The sequence below is a fragment of the Brachyistius frenatus genome, unplaced genomic scaffold (assembly GCF_029030835.1).
Source record: "Brachyistius frenatus isolate BFR_SWC_R1_liver_20210118 unplaced genomic scaffold, ASM2903083v1 Contig_36, whole genome shotgun sequence".
NCBI classification, from domain to species: Eukaryota; Metazoa; Chordata; class Actinopteri; family Embiotocidae; genus Brachyistius; species Brachyistius frenatus.
Window position 1 is genome coordinate 1,226,838 of NW_027210635.1, and position 18,855 is coordinate 1,245,692.

Here is an 18,855-nt window from a genome sequence, read left to right on the forward strand (position 1 = left end):
ACGGATTTGTGTAACGACACATTATATTTGAAAGATATTGCTGTACAAGCATATTGCTGCGTCGGTTTTTTTTTTTTACAGCTGTACATATATATATATATATTTTGATAAATGCATCTAAAAAATAAATTATTTTATAGAAATTTTTTTATATAGATAAATCTTAAAACTAAAAGGATTACGTGACATATTTTTGTGGCATTTGCTGCTATTCCCAAATGATTTGTTTGATTGACTTATACATTCTTATGTTCAGACAAGAAGTCATGCTCAAATAGAAATGAAAAAAACAAAAAAAATACCGTGTTCAAACTCATGTCTTTATGATAATGCGGGCCGGTTAATGTTAACGTGATGTTTCTGTGTGAAACAACAGAAAGAGAACCGCCTTGTTCTGTTAAGGAAAAAGTGTGTCATCTTGTTTATTTTCCTTTGGTTTGCTGTCTTTTTCCAGCCCAAAGGGCGCGATGATAACAAAAAAATATTGCGGGCGTCCATGTCTCACAGCAGACTGCCCCCCCCCCCCCCCCCAGTCCAACCAGGGACCACAAGGCCCTTAGAACAACATTTTTGCTGTGAGGGAGAGGAGCAGAAGTTACAGCCGGGGAGTTAATGATGGCTCACTGCTGATTCCCTCACATGTTTGTTCAGATTTTGGCTTTGCTTATTCACACAGGCACAAATCAACTCTGCATCTTTGTCTCTGGTGAGGTCTCATCTTCCAGAACTGATTCTGACCCACCACCGCAGATGAGGCCTTGCTTTTTTTGTTATACTTTTTTTTTATCTGAGATACTTTTCAGGCCAGTTTCTTCCTAAAGAAATAAATTCCCCTCAAAAATTTCTCATTAATTTTTCTCCACAATGCCAACTCTATCTCTGTCTAATCCGTTACGTGTATCCACTGAGACTGAATAATATTTGGACAGGTGCTCCTTCATATCCATTAACTTCAAGGGGTCCAGTGTGCCATTTCACTGGAGTTTCACAAAGAGAAAAAAGCAGCACGTCGTGGCGGGTGGATTGTGAAGCTGGTGTTGTATACTGTAGTCTGTACTGTATGTGTAATCCCTAACAATAAAAAACTGTTTAGCACCAATTTTCCTTTACTTTTAAAACCTTCTTTTTTTCCTGTTTCAGACCAGAGGAGGCCACATCTGGAAGACAGATGTAGTCCCAGAGCTTGTTCTCTGCCTTTGACTCTCGCTGCTTCTCACTCACTCTCTCTTTCTCGTGTCCTTCCCTCCCTCCCTCCCCTCTCTCTTTTTGGGGAAACATGAGAGCTGGGCTAATTCTCTCTCTCTCTCTCTCTCTCTCTCTCTCTCTCTCTCTCTCCCCCTCCCTCCCTCCCACCCCGGCCGGACCACCCACATTCGGAAACGCCTAGCTGTTCCTCAGGCAGAGCCGCCGGCAGCTTAGAGAGCGAGAGCCAGCGAGAGAGATGTAAGGATGGGTTATGACGGACGGTTTTAGCAGAGTATCAATTACATCAATGTCAAAGCTATAACCTGCCGGTGTGCGAAGAGCAGAGAGAGTCTGGGAGACCCGTCTGCTTCGCTGCACCACAGCTATCCATGTCCCACTCACTTTATTCTATGACATAATTGATGCTGGTTCGAAAAATGTATCTCAGAAAACACACGTCAAATGTCGGCTTTTGTTACATGTTGGATGCCCTTCAATTATGGAAAAGTGTCCACAACTCAATCCCACTGTAGAAGTGAATAATTTTAGATTCAAAGATCTCACAACAACAACAGCTTAAAGTGTACTTAAAACAGCAGCTTTTATTTGTTTGGTAAGTAGTAAATAATTATCTCTCGGTTCATCTCAAAGCTCATACGTCCTCTGTATCAAAGTCAATGTCTCCACCTTGTGGATTCTTCTGGGTATTACCCTTTAACAGCGTTATGACCGTTTATTGTCCCCCTTTCTAAAAAGCGTAAAAAGTTTTTAACAGTTGTAACTTATCACTTTAATGGTTGATAAATGATTTCTTTAGTGATCAGAAATAATCCACTTAAAAGGACAAACTGGTTGCCAGGATATGAATAATCTATTTGGCTGTTGAATGTCCTCCTGAGGCACTTTTTACTCAGTTAGAGCAGTTATCGTCAATGCAAGGTACCAGTGGTTTGTTTTGAGAAAAATATTCTGTCGCTTTATAATTTTTCATTTTACATTTAAATAGAGCCAGAATCACCGCACGGGTGTCATGTCTAAATTATGATAACAGTGAGCTTGTCAGACAACGTCGTGGGTATAACATCCGAATTTTAGCAGCACAGCAGCTTGGAAGTGAGCACTGCTTAATATGTTGTCTTATGTTGTCTATTGGCCAGCCACTATTTCATGCTCTGCTTTCTGACAACAGAAAAAAAAGAATATGTTGAATTAAGCTGTATTGAAATCCAGGACATATGAGCCCACATGTAAAGGGGCTGACACTGCAGGCAAAATGCAAATAATGTACGATACAACCCCCTTACCCACACCACTGAAAAAAACCTTTGGTATTTTCAAACCTAAACGTTGGCAGGTATGTTATTGTAGTGGAAGAAAATGTAATTCATATTATCAGGATGAATTAAGAAAGAAGGGGTTATACTAGGGGACAATATACACCAGCCAAAAGGATTTTTTAAAATCTGTCAGACTTGAGTTATTACTGATCTGAAGCATGATTTTTTTTATTTTTTTTTAACCATTTTTAAATCGTTAATAGAGAATGGAGCCCATTCCGACATAGAAAATAAGTAGTGGAGCTCATTGATCAGGCATAAATACTATTGTGACAGGTGCTGGCTGGAACGCCCACAGCTCAGTAATACACTGGTTTGCTGAACACAGTTAAGTGACTTTAAGGTGCAACTTTTTGCATAATAGATTAAATTGAGATCATCTTTCATTTAGTTTTCTGTGTTTTTCTTCTCCCCACTTCAGTAGCCACAGACCCCACAGAGGCCCCAACCATACCTCCAAACGGCCCTCCCACGAACAGGCCCACCAGGGCCCCCAGCAGGGCCTCTCTTCTCACCAGCGTGGGCAGCCACCTGATCCAGCCTTTTAGCTTCTCCCACAAGCCTCGGAGGAACGGTGGAGCCGGGGAGGAAGGCGAGACACTGGTAGCAGGGAAAATACTCTCCACATCCACATCCAGGTTGCCTACGCTCCCCTCGGCCTCCTCCCGTACTGCTGCCATTTCTTCTTCTGTCACGTTTTCCTCTGGTTGTGAGTCTTCGGGAGACATCTGGTCCTTCAGCTCCTCTCCTCTCCTCTGCCTCACTATCTCTTCCTGCCTCTTGCGCACTCTTTCCTCAGCCTCCTGGTACAGAGGGCAGCTGAAGTGCTGGGTCCCGCTCTCCTGCACTGCTTGCTCCACCTTCTCCAGCAGCTCCTCCACGACGTTCCTCTCATCTGCTTCACCGCTGCGGGTTTCCAGGGTGTGGTAGTTCTCCCCACATCTTTCCACCAGCTCCTGGAGGTCCTTGCGCCATGTGACGAGGTACTCCTCCAGCTGCTCGTCCTCCTCCAGCACCTCTGTGTTGGTGAAGAGTACGATGGTGCTTCTGCTGACGGCTGAGGAGCCGAATAGCTCCGCCAGGACGTCCAGCGCCTTGGCCTCTCCATCGGCTGACTGGTCCATAGGGACGCACAGCACAAAGGCATGTGGCCCAGGGCTGGATAAAGCGATGAAGGAGGAGATATGTCTTCTCCTCTCCTCTGGGCTGCAGGCTGAGCTGAACCAGGCTGGACTGGAGACTAACACCACCTACAGAGAGGTAAGCATAAAGATTAAACAATCACAGTAAGCCTGTCTACTTTTTGTATTACTCTTAAATTGTAAATTAAATTTGGTACAGGGCGTATATTCTTTCTCATTTATGTGGCAAGATTTGTGCATTGCATTCCTTTATTTAAGTAATAATCCTCAAGATGTTCACAGCAATTTTGTAAAGTGTAATATTTATTCTTCTGTAGTTGTTAAATGCATTTGCACTCGTTAGTTACCCGACTATATAGTAGCATTGCATTGCCACTGATGAGGTCCAGTGCCCACGCAATGGATTAAAATGGCGAGGGCATGCAAGAGGCAGTGAAAGGATACATGCAGATGACAAAATTGAGCTTGCGTTATTGTGTGTTATCGACATATTTTGAATCATGAGCTATTTTTCACTTTCATTAATAGTTCAAAATAGGTTTTTGAAATATATCCGGTGGTTGCACTCGCAGATATGCATATTATAAAAGGGTAAAACTATTGACCTTCTTAGGCTGACATGAAAGCATCTATCTTTACCACCAGTGACCACAGGTGTCACCAAATACTCCTGAACTGAAATCTTGAGGATTATAACTTTAAATTGGCCATGTTGATATCTGTGAATGATATTTACATAAGAAAATTAAGGCAGTGTTTGTCTTTTTGCACCTGTGGCTGTAATATATATATATATATATATATATATTTATTTATTTTTATTTTATTTTTTTTAATTTTTTTTTTACAAAAGCCAACTTCTAAAATGCCATTCCAGTGTTGCCTGTTTACCTGTCTGCTGGCGGCCTCTCCTCTGTGTTTCCTGCACTCCTGGAGGGCAGCATCAGCGGCGTCCGCGCCCTGCTGGGAGACTTGCAGGCCCAGAATCGTGCCTACCGCTGATCCAGTCCGGCCCAGCACCACGAGCCTCAGCTCTGCTCAGCACAGGCGAAGAAACACGGTTTTCACGATGCTCTGTGCTTTGTTAAAGCGGTTTAGAAACGTGCAGTATGTTTTAAACAATTTAAACAAGGTTGTTTTTTTTTTTTTTTTTTAATTCACCACGACATTTTACGACGGCAAAATTACCCCCAATTCTTATATCCTGTTCTGCACACATATACAAAAGTAGGAAGGTTTAGTTTACGCGCTGTTTATTTCGGTGGTCGGTTTGTGCCATCACCCCCCGTGTGCACTAATGCACGGCTTTGAGATTTCCGAGAAGTGGCAGCGCCCTTTGCAGCCGCCGACGGCTCAAATACCGAAGCCGCGCAGCTGGAAGCCGCACCTACTGACTTCTCTCCTGCTGTCTCTCTTCTACAGCTCCCGGAACACCTCGAGGAAGAAGAATCATCCCGCCTACCTGACTGCGAAGTAGACGCTGACATTTCGGGTCCTGCTCTAATGCAGTGTTTAGAGTTTATCCGGGACGGACTTCCTAATTCCTGCTGGCTCACTCAAGCCCTGCCTCTGACACCAGAAGTGAACACAGCGCCATCTGCCGACGGGACGAGATGATGGCAGCATCACTGGATCAGGTCGAAGACGGAACACCGACCTCATGGTGGTACAGGTGGTAAGTGGTCGAGGGCAAGGGCTCAACCATGTTATCTGAATACATCTGTAAAAGAATAAGGACATTAACGGGCAAATATAAAGATTATGATTTTTAAGAATATCCAAAAAAATATCAAAGAATAAAAATAGAAATAGTTAAATAAAAGACAAATACAAGAAATACAAGAATTACCAAATAATGTACAGTGTTGTGCAAGAAGCAGCTGAGAGCAGCAATCTGGTGTGCTTGACTGTTGGTCATAAAGTCATAAAGTGCATTGTCGCCCCCTCAGTGAATAGGTTCCATGTTCGATCCTATGCCTGGACCTTTCTGTGCTGAGTTTGCATGTTCTCTCTGGGCACTATGGCTCCCTCCCACTGCAGTATGTTGTTAATGTTTTTTTTGTTTTTGTTTTTTTAAAAGGCATGTCGTCCAAAATATCCTAAATGGATTTCAAAATGTCCAAAAATCATAGTGTCATAGTATTGCGTTATGTGTGAACAGAGCAGACATATAAGCGGGAATAATGTATAAAAAAACAGCTTCATTGAATATAATGAAGTAGGGAAGTTGTTAGCGTCCAGGGAGAATGAGTTTTGTGTGTGTACAGGCAGAGTCCAGGTTGTGTAGTCAGTGAGTGAGCGAGCGAGCGAGCGTGCCGAGAAGGGAGGTGTCTGGAGGATGTCTGCGAATCCCAACGCCGGACCGGCAAGGTTTGGGCCGACAGGGGGTTCCGGATAGACCGAGGCAGGACTTAAGGTGAATGTCTACTGGTGGTCTCCTCGACCAACGCAGGACTTCAGGTGACTGATAAAAATGATAGCACGTCGTCCAAAATGTCATAAAAAGTTATATTATGGTTTTTGTCCAAAATGTCATAAAAATCTCATACTTTTCTAAGTGCCCAAAATGTCGTATAAAAGTCGTACTGGAGTGCGTCGTCCAAAATGTCAGATATGTCATCCAGATATGAGTGTATGTAGTCGAAAATGTCATAAAAAAAAAAAAAAGTCAACCTATATCATGTCGTCCAAAAACGTCATAAAAATGTCATTGTGTAGTACTTTCTCCTAAATATAATTAAAACATTACACTATATAGTATGTCGTCCCAAATGTCATAAAAAAAAAAAAGTAATACTAGAGCATTTCGTCCCAAATGTCGTAAAAATGTAGGTTCTCCAAAATGTCTTTAAAACGTCATACCATAGTATATCGTTCAAAAAGTCACACATATTACCAAAACTGTTTTAAAAATGTATTGGTAAAGCATGTTGTTTAAAATGTTTTAAAAAAAACGTCATACTACAGTACGTCGTCCAAAATGTCATAAAAATGTCTTTGTATAGCATGTGGTCCAAAATGTCATAAACAAGCGACAGAACCTTTCACGGTGTTAATAAAAGGAGAATATATTTAACATATTTTCTACTCTATACAGGTGGCACAGATTGATATTTTCTCCATATTGGGGTGGACACCCCCCCCCCCCCAAAAAAAGGCAGTGGTTACGCCCATGGTAGAGGGCAACTGAAATCAGTAAGATTCTTCGTGAATACTCGCGAAATGTTTCGGCCATTAGTGACCCATCATCACTGTAATCCTGGAAGCCCCTCGTGCAGCTAGTCAAAAACATCCATTACATTGAAACATCATATTTTAATGTTGCCACTTAGTTCAATTTCAAGCTGACAGTGGGTTGTTGAAACAGCTCTACATTATGACCTCTCTATCCCTTTGAAAATTCGCTGATAAAATCCAAGTCCAAATGCTGCTTGTACACACCCTAAAATATGAAATGCATAAAACAAGTAGCCTACTTTATACACGGTAAGAGAAAAAACTAAGCAGGTGTTAAATATATTACGTTATGTTGATGGAGCAAACGACAACAACTTAAATGTTTCTGTACATTTTAGTAAAAACAAACAAACAAACAAACAAAAAAAATCAATATGCAGACATGTAGGGCCGGGCAATACCGCCAAAATCGAATACCTCGATATCCGTATTGTTGAGGTTTCTACTTTCACAAAATATTTACACAATGATATTTTTGATAAATAATCATCAGTAATGTGGATATAGACAGCCTCTAAAACCAGGAGAAAACACTTATGCCATATTAAGATGTCACAGTATCCACAATCTAAGATGATATCGAGTCCCATATCACAATATTAATATAATATTAATATATTGCCCAGCCCTATGGGCTCGTACAGGTCACACAAGTACAGTCCCACTCAATAACTAAACAAATGCACGCATACATTCAGCACAGTACACACACTCATTCATAAAACAGAAGGCTGTACAGTAACAGTAAAAAAAAAAAGAGATTAACATATACAGTAAAATGCTTCATTTAAAAATACGGCTATTAGAAAGAGGATTAAGAGAACAAAGTCTTTTAAAAAAATACACTTTAAAAACATGTTGAGGCTAGAAATGTTCAGATGCCAGACAGCGGCGGTCCGAGAGTCTCTCCAGTCTCTCCAGTAAAAGAGACGTCCAATCAAATCTGGCGACTTTTGATGCCAAGTGAGTCCAGATTGAGGATCGTCTTTGACTCACAGTCCAGGCATGATGTAGGCGATGTTGTCCAACGTATTCGACTGGCAGAAAAAGGGAAAAAAAGCTTTTCGTTAGGATGACAAGAAAATGTGCACGTGGTCAATATCCTGCCTCCATCACACATCTTTGTCACAAGTGTCAAAAGTGTTTGATAACCACATGTGAGGGTGCACACAGGGTATTCATTCATTTATATATGGGCTTCCAGATGATTTCTTTGAACGGGTGTACAACATCAACATGCGTCTTTAATAGAAGTCGTTGAATAGGTTAATATATACATATATATATATATATATATATACAATTATATGAGTAAAAAAATATACATACAAAACACTTAATATTTGGTTAAATGTCTCTCGGCAAGTCGCACCCTCACCAGATGCGTTTGGTAGCCAACAACAAGCTTTTGGACGACATAGAAATTCGAAAAATAAATAAATTTGTAACTCCCCAATTTCAGTATTGGCCCCAAAAGTTTACTATCAGTCAGTATCTAATAAAAATGGAGACCATACATCAGAAACACTTTGCGATACTCCGACGTGAAGAAGTTATAAAGCTGACAAATGAATCAATTACGATGATAAATGTTGATACTTTACCAGCACATTTCGAGGACATCCGTTTAACTGTGGTATCTGTGCCGTGAGGCACGTCAGTGGGCCCAGCGCACACAAGATGGAGTCCAGGAGAACTGACAAACTCCCGGAGACTGCAACCATCCCCTGAACACAAGGCAGCATCAATCACAGAGCTTCCTTATTTCACCACATATTGATGAACACGAAGGTGCTGATGAGGTGCATCTTTGTATTTACCAGCCTGGTTTTATGTTTTAATAAAATGTTTTAGGAAACATTAAGCGCTGCATGTACACACACACAAAAACAAAAACAAAAAAAACCTCACCTCCGTTTCCTGAAGCCGATGTCCAATCAGGGACAAAGATTCTCCCAGCAGCTGCAGGTGAGCTGCTGCATCGATGGGATCGACGTCTGGGACCCGAGCCGGGGACAGGGACACAGTGCTGGGCGCTCTGTTTGGCGACACAATCGCTGTTCCTGTTCCTACGACTTTCATGACAAAACATAATTCAGATACAACAGCAATGAGCTCCAGCAGAGAAAGAAACAAGAAACAATAACACTTTGGTATCAATCAGCCGAAGCAAATACACCTTTGCTTTTGGCCTCGCTGGAGGTCTTGTGTTTGACTGTGGTGGCCTCGGCTTTGTTCTGTTTGTGCTGCAGATATTGAGCTTTCTGCCTCCAAACCTGTAGGAAAGGGCACACAGAAGATACATGACATTCAAAGCACCACCTCAACTGCATACATAACAGTAATATACAGTTAAAACAGGATCAGGAAACAACTTACGAGTTTGTCTTTCTCTGGCATCGCCTTCCACACCTCTGCCAACTTTTTGCTGAGCTCACCAAACACTGCAGATTAGACACAAAGACATTGTTTTCTGTGGTTTCTTTTAGTTAAATTTGAAGGGACTGCGTCCGAATCAGTGTCGTGATAACTTGTGCTGTAAATTTGACCCACCTAGTCCTGGCTGTTCTGCATTTATGTTGACTCTGTACTCCTTACAGAACACCTGATATGCTGTTGTGTTCTTCTTCTTGGGCTTGAAGAGGGAATAAAAGACTCAATAATGTTAAAAAAAAAACAAAGACGCACAAAACAATTACTTACAAAACTACAAACACGACCGAATAGTACCTTATCTTTATCCTTCTCGTGCTTTTCTCGATCTTTCTCCTCCTTCTTCTTCTTCTTCTCGGTCACGCTGTCATTGCCTTGGTGGTGGTGTGGAGGGATGGGCGTGCCCATGGCATACATCGGACCCACAGCACTGTGAGTGACGGTGGGATGGGAGTGACTGTGTCCCCTCGATGAGTCTGGTGAACGTCGTACAAAGACAAAGCAGAAGTGATGACAAGTGCTTGGGGAAAATACACACATAAAAAAAAAAAAAAAAAATGACACATCAAAAACAGGGTCCGTTAGTCTGATCTGTAATTCTGGGTTCAGAATAGAATCGGCCTCTGTTTTGGTGGCACCGTGTTTAACACCTCACTGACTTCAGCTCGGCTCAGAGAGGCACAACGACAGTAAAACTTGCAAAATTGTAAGATTTCCATAAGGAATGTGTCTATCACGGTATTTTTCTAATATCATAATAAACAACAGTAGTGCATTATCCTTCAAACTTTTTGCTTAAATACGACTATATACGCTTATTTAGTAAATTAGCACGAGCTAAATGTTTGCATATGTGCTAATTTCTTTGTGGTTTTAATCGTCAAATCATTTCAAAAAGGGGAGAGCATTTGGAAGCAGCTACGGGACTTCGCAGTGTCGCACCGGGGCGCCGTTACCTGGAAGCCACTAGCGCTGCTTTGCATAACTGCAAACAAAACCCAGAGGCAGAGACCAAGCTGACCAAAGAAGAGTGATGCGTATGAGATCCTGAGTTTCCCCTCATCAGTCACAGTGCTTCCTCTGGCTCTCAACCATTAAGAGCACCAGCTTTTAAATGTCTGCATTGCAAGTAAACATGACCACAACATCTACAGGCAGCAAGACGAAGAGCCTGGTTTGCTGCACCAGCTCTGTCTGACTGATTAAAACGTGCTCCTTCACGGCTAATCAGTAAATATGATAAGAGAAATAGTCAGCTGTGTCGTTAACGTGAGTTTGTATATGTGACATAGAAAGTGATGTTATTCTACTTCCTCATTTGTGGTTTTCAAATCCAAAACAGAAATGCAGAATTAAAGGAAAAACTGCTTCCAACAACGCAGTGCTGAATGTCAAAAGACAATATCTTTCATTTCTGAGTCCACTCACCTCCGAATCCTTTGCTGTGCTTCTTGTCTTTCCCACTTTTCTCCTTGTCTCTGTCTTTTTCTTTGTCCTTTTTCTTCTTGCTTTTCTTGCTCTTTTTCTTCTTTTTTGACAAGTGTGTGTATGAATCATCTATAACAAGTTCACCTGCCTCCAGTTCTCCTCCAGATGAAGAGCTATCATCTCCCATGGCGCCTCCATAATGACCTGCGTTACAGAGATTAGCGACGCAAACATTAAATAACAAAACAATGAAAGACAACGAGTTCAATGTCAATCACTATCAATGGAAATGGAAATGTGTACGGTCAGAAGAGAGGGGAGGGCAATGACTTGCATCAAGGGTTATCTCACCTTCCACCTCCACCTCCTTCCCCACTACAGGCAGTGGATCTCTGTTCTGCTGCAGCTTCTTCTTCGTTGACTTTGAAATCTGCGTGCGCTCTCGATCTTTCTCTTTCTTCACGCCTCCTTTGGAGGAGTGTGGCGTGAACGGGAAGCTCTCTGCTTCCTCCTTCTCCGGCGACATGATGAGCTTCATCTTCAGCCCGTCGGCCTCGCGTAACGTCAAGGGCTCCTCTTTAGGAGCGCCGCCGTGGAACAGGGACGACTTCGAGGAAGAGGAGTGCTTCTTGGAGGACGACGACGAAGACAGCGGCCGGGAGTGAGAGAAGGAGTGGCTCCCTTTGCTTCCGCCGCTGTTGCTGCTTTCACGTTTGCGGTCCTTGGAAGAGTGCGAGGAAAAGGAGGGGTAGGAGGGTTTCTTGTGCAGGTGGGGGCTCGGGTCTGAACCTGTGGCCAGGGGAGAGGTGATAGCCTGCAGGAGGCCCATCGCTGTATCTGTCGGGTGGGACGACGAGGGGGAAGAAAGGGTCGGGGAGCGGTCTGCAGACTTGTGCTTTTTCTTGTGGGGAGGTGGGCCTGAACCGTCTTGGTCTGGTAAAGGGGGGAGGGGGGGGGGACAAACAGTTACAAAGCAAAGACTTGTGAAAATAAAACATGATTCAAATACATCTTCTCATTAATACATGCAATACAACCTCTCACCTCTGTAATAGTATTCATCACTATGCTTCTTCTTCTTTTTGTGCGAGTCTCCTCCCAGCATGAAAAGTTCTGAATCCTGATTTGGTATTAAAACAATAGCATTTCATTCTAAATATTGAGAGGAGCATTGACACCATATCGTAAAAAGCTCACGTGATATTGCTATGAGGGCAGATAACTTACCTTGGGCCGTTTCTTGGAAGACTTTCGCACCTGGGCAGCAATCTCCTCCTCCTCCCTTAACAGATCCTTGTACGACCTCCTCTTCTCTCTCTGGCTCCGACCAGCCACAAGGCCCCTGTCTCCCTCCATCCCCACATCTAAAATACATGAAATCCATGTTATCATTTTCACCTGACCAGGAAAAACTTGATTCTATTGCCCGCATGTGCGTTGGGAAATATTTAACATGACTTATATTCTGGGTCTTGTTGAATCTCTGTCTTTAGAAATGGTTCCTCAATCTTTGCGCAAACTACCAGTTAGTTACACTAAATGCAGTTTTGTCACTACTTATTATTGTGTTTCTGACGGCACAAAAAAAATGGAATTGTTTCGTAAGAGTGTACAGCAGGTGGACATTACCAATTCCTCCTTTACCCTTGATCTCCTCAAAAGCCATGGTTTCTCCTTTGTTTATTTATCATGGGATGTCGCCGGCAGCATTAAGGCAGGATACTGACCTGATACGTGAACATCGAGAGAAAATGAAATGCAAATCAAAGTATTAAATTAATAATATTAAAATTAATATTAATATATATTCTGTCCATAAATGAGTGACAGCATTTAAAATTGCAGTGCAAGTTACAGGTTGAAAAGCTGTCCCTTTCTGTCTTGTCTTCGTCCAAACAGATGTTGTTTCAGCTATTCCTGGTTAGTCCTGCACTGAGCTCTATTAGCAGCACTGGAGCTGCAGACATACTTAAAAGTGGAGAAGTGCTCGCCACTTGGGAACATTTTTTTTTTAAATTTTTTTTACGTTTTATTACAATAATAATGTGGTCTGCCAAATACAAAAGAGTACAATGATAGCTAAACAAATTCCCGCCTACTTTCGTAAAGACACACAAACACACCCCCTCGCTATTCACTTTGACAGTCAACGCTTTCCAAGGGTTGAATTCGCCCCGCCGTGCGCGCTCTCAGCTGGCCGGGGTAGGCGGCGACGGAAAGCTCGAGGCTTTTGCTAGCGGCTAGGCCGCTGTAGCCTATAAGTGGAAAACCCACTGCGGCGGACATGCATTCAAGTGCACGTACGTCTTCCTCTGCTCCGGAGTGATAGCATGTGTAGTTTACAAACACCGGGAAGTGAGGAATAAAGTGTTTTTATTAAATTTTACTACCTCTGTCGGATCTCCCCAATTTACGCGGGTCCGGTCTCCATCTTTATTATCAGTGAGACAATACGTGTCGGCGCAGGGGAGGGGCTTCGACAACGTAGCCAATCAGCGTGGAGTAAAAGTAGCCATATTTGGAGTGCGTTCACTGAAGGCCGTATCCACGATCCCAGACGGCAGCTACAAAAGGCGCTCATTCAATATGTCAATGAAATGCATAAATTAAAATGCACCACAAACCCTTATAAAAGAAAAAAAAATCACCATTGAGGACAAAATCCCATGAATATAATCAAAGATTTAGATTTATTGATTTCCCACGACAGCCAAACCATTTTGACAATACAGTTCACATCATGCAATACAAGAAAAAAAAAGAAAAAGGCAACGATACAAAGATGCTTCAGATCAGAAAACCTAAAATACAACAATCGTTTAAATCTTATGTCTTAAAATGAACATAAAACTGGTCTAATAATAGCAGGCAAAAAGTGTAAGCACAAAGAAACACACACTTTGACTCAAGCTTTCTCTCTCTCACACACACACACACACACACACACACACACACACACACACACACACACACACACACACACACACACACACACAGTCCACAGAGAGCCAAGGTCCCGCTGCACTTCTGGGTTAGCTTCTGGTCCACTAGCTTCCTTTTCTCAAGGCATTTGGCCCTTGGGGATTTCTTTTATGCTTTTTATTACCATGTGCCACTCTCCTTCTGATATCTAGCGCATCGTACTTCAGCATCTTTTCATTTGAACCAAGACAGCAACAAATTTGTGATCATTTTTAGCACACTGGTCTTGGCCACAAACCTGGCACAAAACATCATGAGAACTGTAGTTGCTCACTACTAACCACACAGTCAATGCTACTAACTAAATAATAATAATCTCATCTTGGTTAAAATCACAAGGTGTTCAACAGTCCAATATATCAGTACTTTTGCTAAACAACAGCAGCATTTGGGTTTAGCTTTTGCTTGTGTGACCAAGGCTAGTGAGGCGGAGGCTTGCTTTGACAAGGAGCAGGGCTTCATCTCTCTGTGCACGTCATCATCTACCTGTCACCCAAATTCTGCTTCTGTAGACTGAGTGATGTAAAACTGGCCAATAAATCAGTCACTTCATCCACCTGAGAGGAGGAAGAAAAAAAAAACATTAACAAAAGCAAACACACACACAGGACAGCTTAGTTACACCTTAAAACTTCCCTTCTGCGCATCCGATTATGAGAATTCTTCAGCGAGGGTCTCACCTGCTCTTTGGTACGCGTGTGCTGCAGCTGTGTCGAAATGTGCTCCAGCCTCTCTTTAGCTTCACTCTGGCCCATTAAGTTCAGGTATTCCCTCAGCATCTGAATAATCTGCACGTGAGGGACAAACATTAAAAACAAGTATTCATCAGCAAGGAGGGCAGACACTGTCAGAATATATCTGTGCCGGGCGAGATAACACCTCCTCTACCTGTGTGACTTCGCCTCTCAGGGTTTCCAGGCTGCGTGAATCTCCCTCCTGCAGGATGTTTAGCTTGGAGCGTGCCAGATGAAGAGGGGTCCTGCCTGCTCGATCGAGGGCGTCCACACGGGCTCCTTGACAAAAAAAATAACAGAACACAAACCTCTCCGTTACAAATTATAAAGTTTAATTCTAATTGAATAATAATTTTTTATATCTGAAGTTTATTTGTTGACATATATTTGTTTTAATTTGCAACAATCCCATTAAATTCTAAATTTACACCGATTCATTTTATAAAAATATTGTCTGGGTTCGCAACAGGCATTTCTGTGGCTACTGCCCTACCACTGAATAACATTTTAATGGAATTCATTAGTGGAAAATGTACAGGCAGCTGGAAATTACTGAAATTATACCCGAGCCACAGGAAAGATACTCAGACACTTGTAAAAAAAAATATATATATAGTACTGGTGAACAGTTTATTCATCATTCTCAACTGTTGCATGTGTTAGTCTGCTTTAATTGCAAAAGCCAGAGCAACAATACCTTTCTTTTACCATTATGAGAATTATTAAAATCACTATTCCCATATTGTCAAAGTAATTTACAGTTTAAGACACCCTGTGGGTTTTTGACCTTTACTAGAGCAAGTTTTGCCAGCAGTTTCACACAACAGCAGTGTCGGTGAAAGCAGATAGAAGTACTGAGCAAAAGCACAAGCTTCAGACACTAATTCATTGGTTATTGTTTTTGCAACTGGGTTTGTAAATGTTTTATGATGGAAGACAAGAAGTCACCACATCTATCTGTTTGTTCATGTTTAGGGAATGGCCGTAGTATACTGGGGGCATCCTAATACCACAGTATGTGCTGTCTGCTGAGCAGACATTGTTTCCCCATATAAGGACACCCCAGAATGCATTTTGGCAACTTGTATATATTGATTACTTATGTCAACATCTGTGTGAAAACTTATGACTGGAGACTTTTTGTTTGATACACATATATTTGGACTCACATTTAATTGTGTTCTGAGTGTGGAAAAAATAAAGCTTTCGGAACAACCAGCCGGCACAGAACAAGCATAATAATCCACGACAGGAAGTCTGTTACAACCGCTTACAACAAACCACCCTCCCTTATGCATTAACCCTTACATATGCTTCTTTAGGGCAACAGACATTAAACTGTAATAGTCCCTCTCACACGGTTTATACAAGGGGTGGATCAAAAAGTTCAGAGGCTGCTCCTATTGTTCACGAACAGAGCGCATCACCTGCACAGATCAGGGTGCAAGCTTTAACCTTTGTGAGTATTCCAAGTTTTGGCGCTTGATCATCGTCAGCACCTGAGCACGAGCATGTGTGCATTTACGATGTTCAGCATGGACGAGATCAAATTTGGTGTCACAAAATTAGTGCTTCCTCCTCCTTCATGCATGTCACTGTGCTGTGCTCGATTTGCACACTACAGGAAAATTCTCTGAAGTTTTTGAAAGCCTACTCGTATAATGTTGAAAAGAGTAACTCTGAACTGAAAAAAGTTGATCTTGCGCCCACATATTTTCAGCAAACTAACAAAGACAAAGACTTCAGAGAGACACAAAGAATTCAACAGCTCCACAGTGGTCTCACCTCCTCTCAGCAATGTGGTGATTACAGGCACATGGTTGGTACAGGCCGCTGTAGAAATACAGGGGGAAACGGGGAAGTTGTGACACAAATACATTAACAAATGAAAATATATGACCTCAATGTTGCTTTGCTGTAGATGTGTTAACTTTTAGGCGTATGAGCCTCAAGCAGCTGCCGGGATGTATGCAGGGTGAAACCCCAGTCGTACGCATTGCTGATCACAGTGCTACAGTTTCTGGTTCGTGGTGACTGTACGGTCTTACCCAGATGGAGGGGGGTATTTCCCAGACTGTCTCGCTGGTTGGGGTCAGCGCCATGACTCAACAGCAACTGCACTACAAACATAAAAACAAACACATTTTTTTTAATTGTAAATGCAGAGTACAAGAAAGTATATCTGACAGCAAAAAACAACCCAAGGATGGATGACTCTCTTTTATATTTCTGTGAGGAACAGCAATTCAACAATACAGTTATACAGCGTGTTATTCAATTACATTGTGGTTTAAGCACTGCACACAAAAGATAACCTCTCCAACGATCTTGCTGCATGGTAAATGACTTCCTGTGATAATGTCATGATGTCGTTAATAGCCCTCACCAACCTACCAATGCTCTCATTGCCATTGCATGAGGAGAAATGCAGAGCTGTCCTTCCCTTGTCATCTGCTGCACAGGGGTCTATGTCATCTTGCAGGAGCTTTCGCACTGGGGAAAATAAAAACTCAACCTTCAATCATCCTTTCCTTGCACTGCTCACAAGGTATTTTACTGTTACTTCCTCAATGTTCATACCTGTGTCTATATCATTGCTGTTCGCGGCTTCCCTCAGTTTTTTCACAGCTGTGGATATAAGACATCAAAAGTGTCAGGGATTCAAATATTGTTCGAGGATTTCATGCACCAAACTCGCATCAGGGCTGTTCATTGGCAAGAATCTGGCAGTACGATACACATCAGAATACAGGGGTTTACGGTTTAATATATTGCAATATGTTGTGATACTGTGAGCAAAGAGATATATTTTTTTAAATCGAAATTTAGAAAAGTTGTCATAGATTTTTTTAAAGTGACCATATTTGGACAAACTAGGGAGGAGCAAGCAGTGGATTTGACTCTATCTGGCTGAGAATCCAGTGTACTATGCACAGCCAACTATAGCAATAACCTAACAGCACCCCTGGCCTGTCAATAAAACCATTCACGCCCCAAAATATATTGCTCTTTGAAGCCTAATATCTAATTAATGATGGGATTATTTTCTCATAAACTGCCAGAAAATATTTCCTGAAGGAAGGTGAATAGGAGTCAATGGAGCCAGAGATTTGTTGGAGCCAGCCCCTAGGGGCCATCGGTGGTATTGAACTTTATGCTCCTTCCGCATTGGCTTTTCTTTTCAGACCCAAAAGCAACATCCACTTTCATTTACAATCTATGGTAAAAGTGAGCAGTTACGTCACATTTTACATTGTTACGTTGGACTGGAGGAATCAAATAACTGACGATAGATTACACTACTGTCACCTAGTGGTCGGGGGTTTAACTACAACACAGAATGAACCATTGTCTGCCACGAACCTTCGCAAGTCAACTATTTATTAAAATTTTATAGTGTTTTTGAGGATCGATGCAGTTATCACAAAATATTATATCTTACACCCTTATTCACATACCATTTAGTATCTCCATATTAGGGCCATTGAGATAATAAGTCTACAATATTAGCACACATACTAAACGTCTGCTTGTTTTGTAGTTTAACTTTAAAACACCTCTGCACACATGCACCTTTTTATTTATTTTTTTAATTACAGGACAATGTAACTGTCCCTTACCATAAATATCTTTCCCGATAGGACCCAGGTTCCGCACAGCTCGGTGGTGTCGCCTGGACCTCGTCCCCGTCATCTTCCCCAGCTTGCTCGCCACACCGCCGGAGACGATCTCCACCGGCTTCCACAACACGTGCAGGTACCTGTGCTCCACCTCGTCTCTCTGTCCGACTCGACCCAACACCACTTTGCCCTCACCTATCCCACTTAACCCAAACCCGACAGCTGCGGTACCCACGTCGTCCGTCCTCCCCGCGACAGCACCCCGCTGCTCCCTGTCCACCGCCTCCCGGCGGGTTTCATCCTCGGCTCCATGCTCCACCATGTACTCCCCTTCGGAGCTGGATCGGTCATTATCCGAGGCAACGATAGTGCTCCACTCGTCCATATTTTACAGTAGCATAGGTAAGCTCTCTCTTTTTTTTTTTTTTACACAAGGTCCTTACAACTCCTGCCGAAGCTAAAAGGAAATGAAGCCGTCAGTAGCATCGGGAGTCCGCTTTGAATGTGGCATGCACGCCGTCAGGCGACGCCTGAGGCCACTTCACGGTGCGACAACACAGAAACTCCTCCGTTAAAGTCTTTCCATCCTGGATCATTTAAACTGTTCACACAATAGATTCATTTTCCTTCATAGCACCAACATGTCCCCTATTTTCCATTTTCCATTTCATCAGATAAGAGTAGTAAAAGGCACACCCATTGTACAGTCAACAGCCTCTGCGCAGTAACGACTAATCAGATTCCGTGTTGTTCACTG

The 18,855-nt window shown here is 42.4% G+C and overlaps 3 protein-coding genes across 6 annotated transcripts; all 3 read right to left on the reverse strand.

Moving 5' to 3' along the window:
• Positions 1-1,761: 1,761 nt before the first annotated feature.
• Positions 1,762-5,243, reverse strand: LOC138622428 (GTPase IMAP family member 7). The gene is made up of 3 exons (XM_069701224.1): positions 5,127-5,243; positions 4,556-4,698; positions 1,762-3,772 (listed from the first exon to the last, which is right to left on the reverse strand). The coding sequence occupies exons 1-3, from the start codon at positions 5,149-5,151 to the stop codon at positions 2,906-2,908; spliced, it is 1,035 nt and encodes a 344-aa protein (XP_069557325.1). The 5' UTR covers positions 5,152-5,243; the 3' UTR covers positions 1,762-2,905.
• A 1,473-nt stretch (positions 5,244-6,716) lies between these two features.
• Positions 6,717-13,210, reverse strand: hmgxb4a (HMG box domain containing 4a). Of its 4 annotated transcripts, none has more exons than XM_069701225.1 (13): positions 13,153-13,210; positions 12,392-12,489; positions 11,990-12,126; positions 11,807-11,882; positions 11,114-11,695; positions 10,763-10,966; positions 9,632-9,810; positions 9,455-9,536; positions 9,281-9,345; positions 9,081-9,177; positions 8,813-8,976; positions 8,506-8,628; positions 6,717-7,938 (listed from the first exon to the last, which is right to left on the reverse strand). In XM_069701225.1, exons 2-13 carry the CDS (start codon positions 12,426-12,428, stop codon positions 7,894-7,896), a joined length of 1,791 nt encoding a protein of 596 aa, XP_069557326.1. In that variant the 5' UTR covers positions 12,429-12,489; positions 13,153-13,210; the 3' UTR covers positions 6,717-7,893. The 4 variants fall into 4 exon arrangements, with proteins under 4 accessions (XP_069557326.1, XP_069557328.1, XP_069557329.1 ...); XM_069701227.1 differs by lacking the exon at positions 13,153-13,210 and adding an exon at positions 12,618-13,120; XM_069701228.1 differs by lacking the exon at positions 12,392-12,489 and having other exon boundaries at positions 13,153-13,186.
• A 216-nt stretch (positions 13,211-13,426) lies between these two features.
• ankrd54 (ankyrin repeat domain 54) lies at positions 13,427-18,828 on the reverse strand. Its single transcript, XM_069701230.1, has 8 exons — positions 18,099-18,828; positions 17,059-17,106; positions 16,873-16,971; positions 16,527-16,598; positions 16,264-16,311; positions 14,633-14,757; positions 14,425-14,532; positions 13,427-14,301 (listed from the first exon to the last, which is right to left on the reverse strand). The coding sequence occupies exons 1-8, from the start codon at positions 18,481-18,483 to the stop codon at positions 14,227-14,229; spliced, it is 960 nt and encodes a 319-aa protein (XP_069557331.1). The 5' UTR covers positions 18,484-18,828; the 3' UTR covers positions 13,427-14,226.
• Between the last annotated feature and the right edge of the window lie 27 nt (positions 18,829-18,855).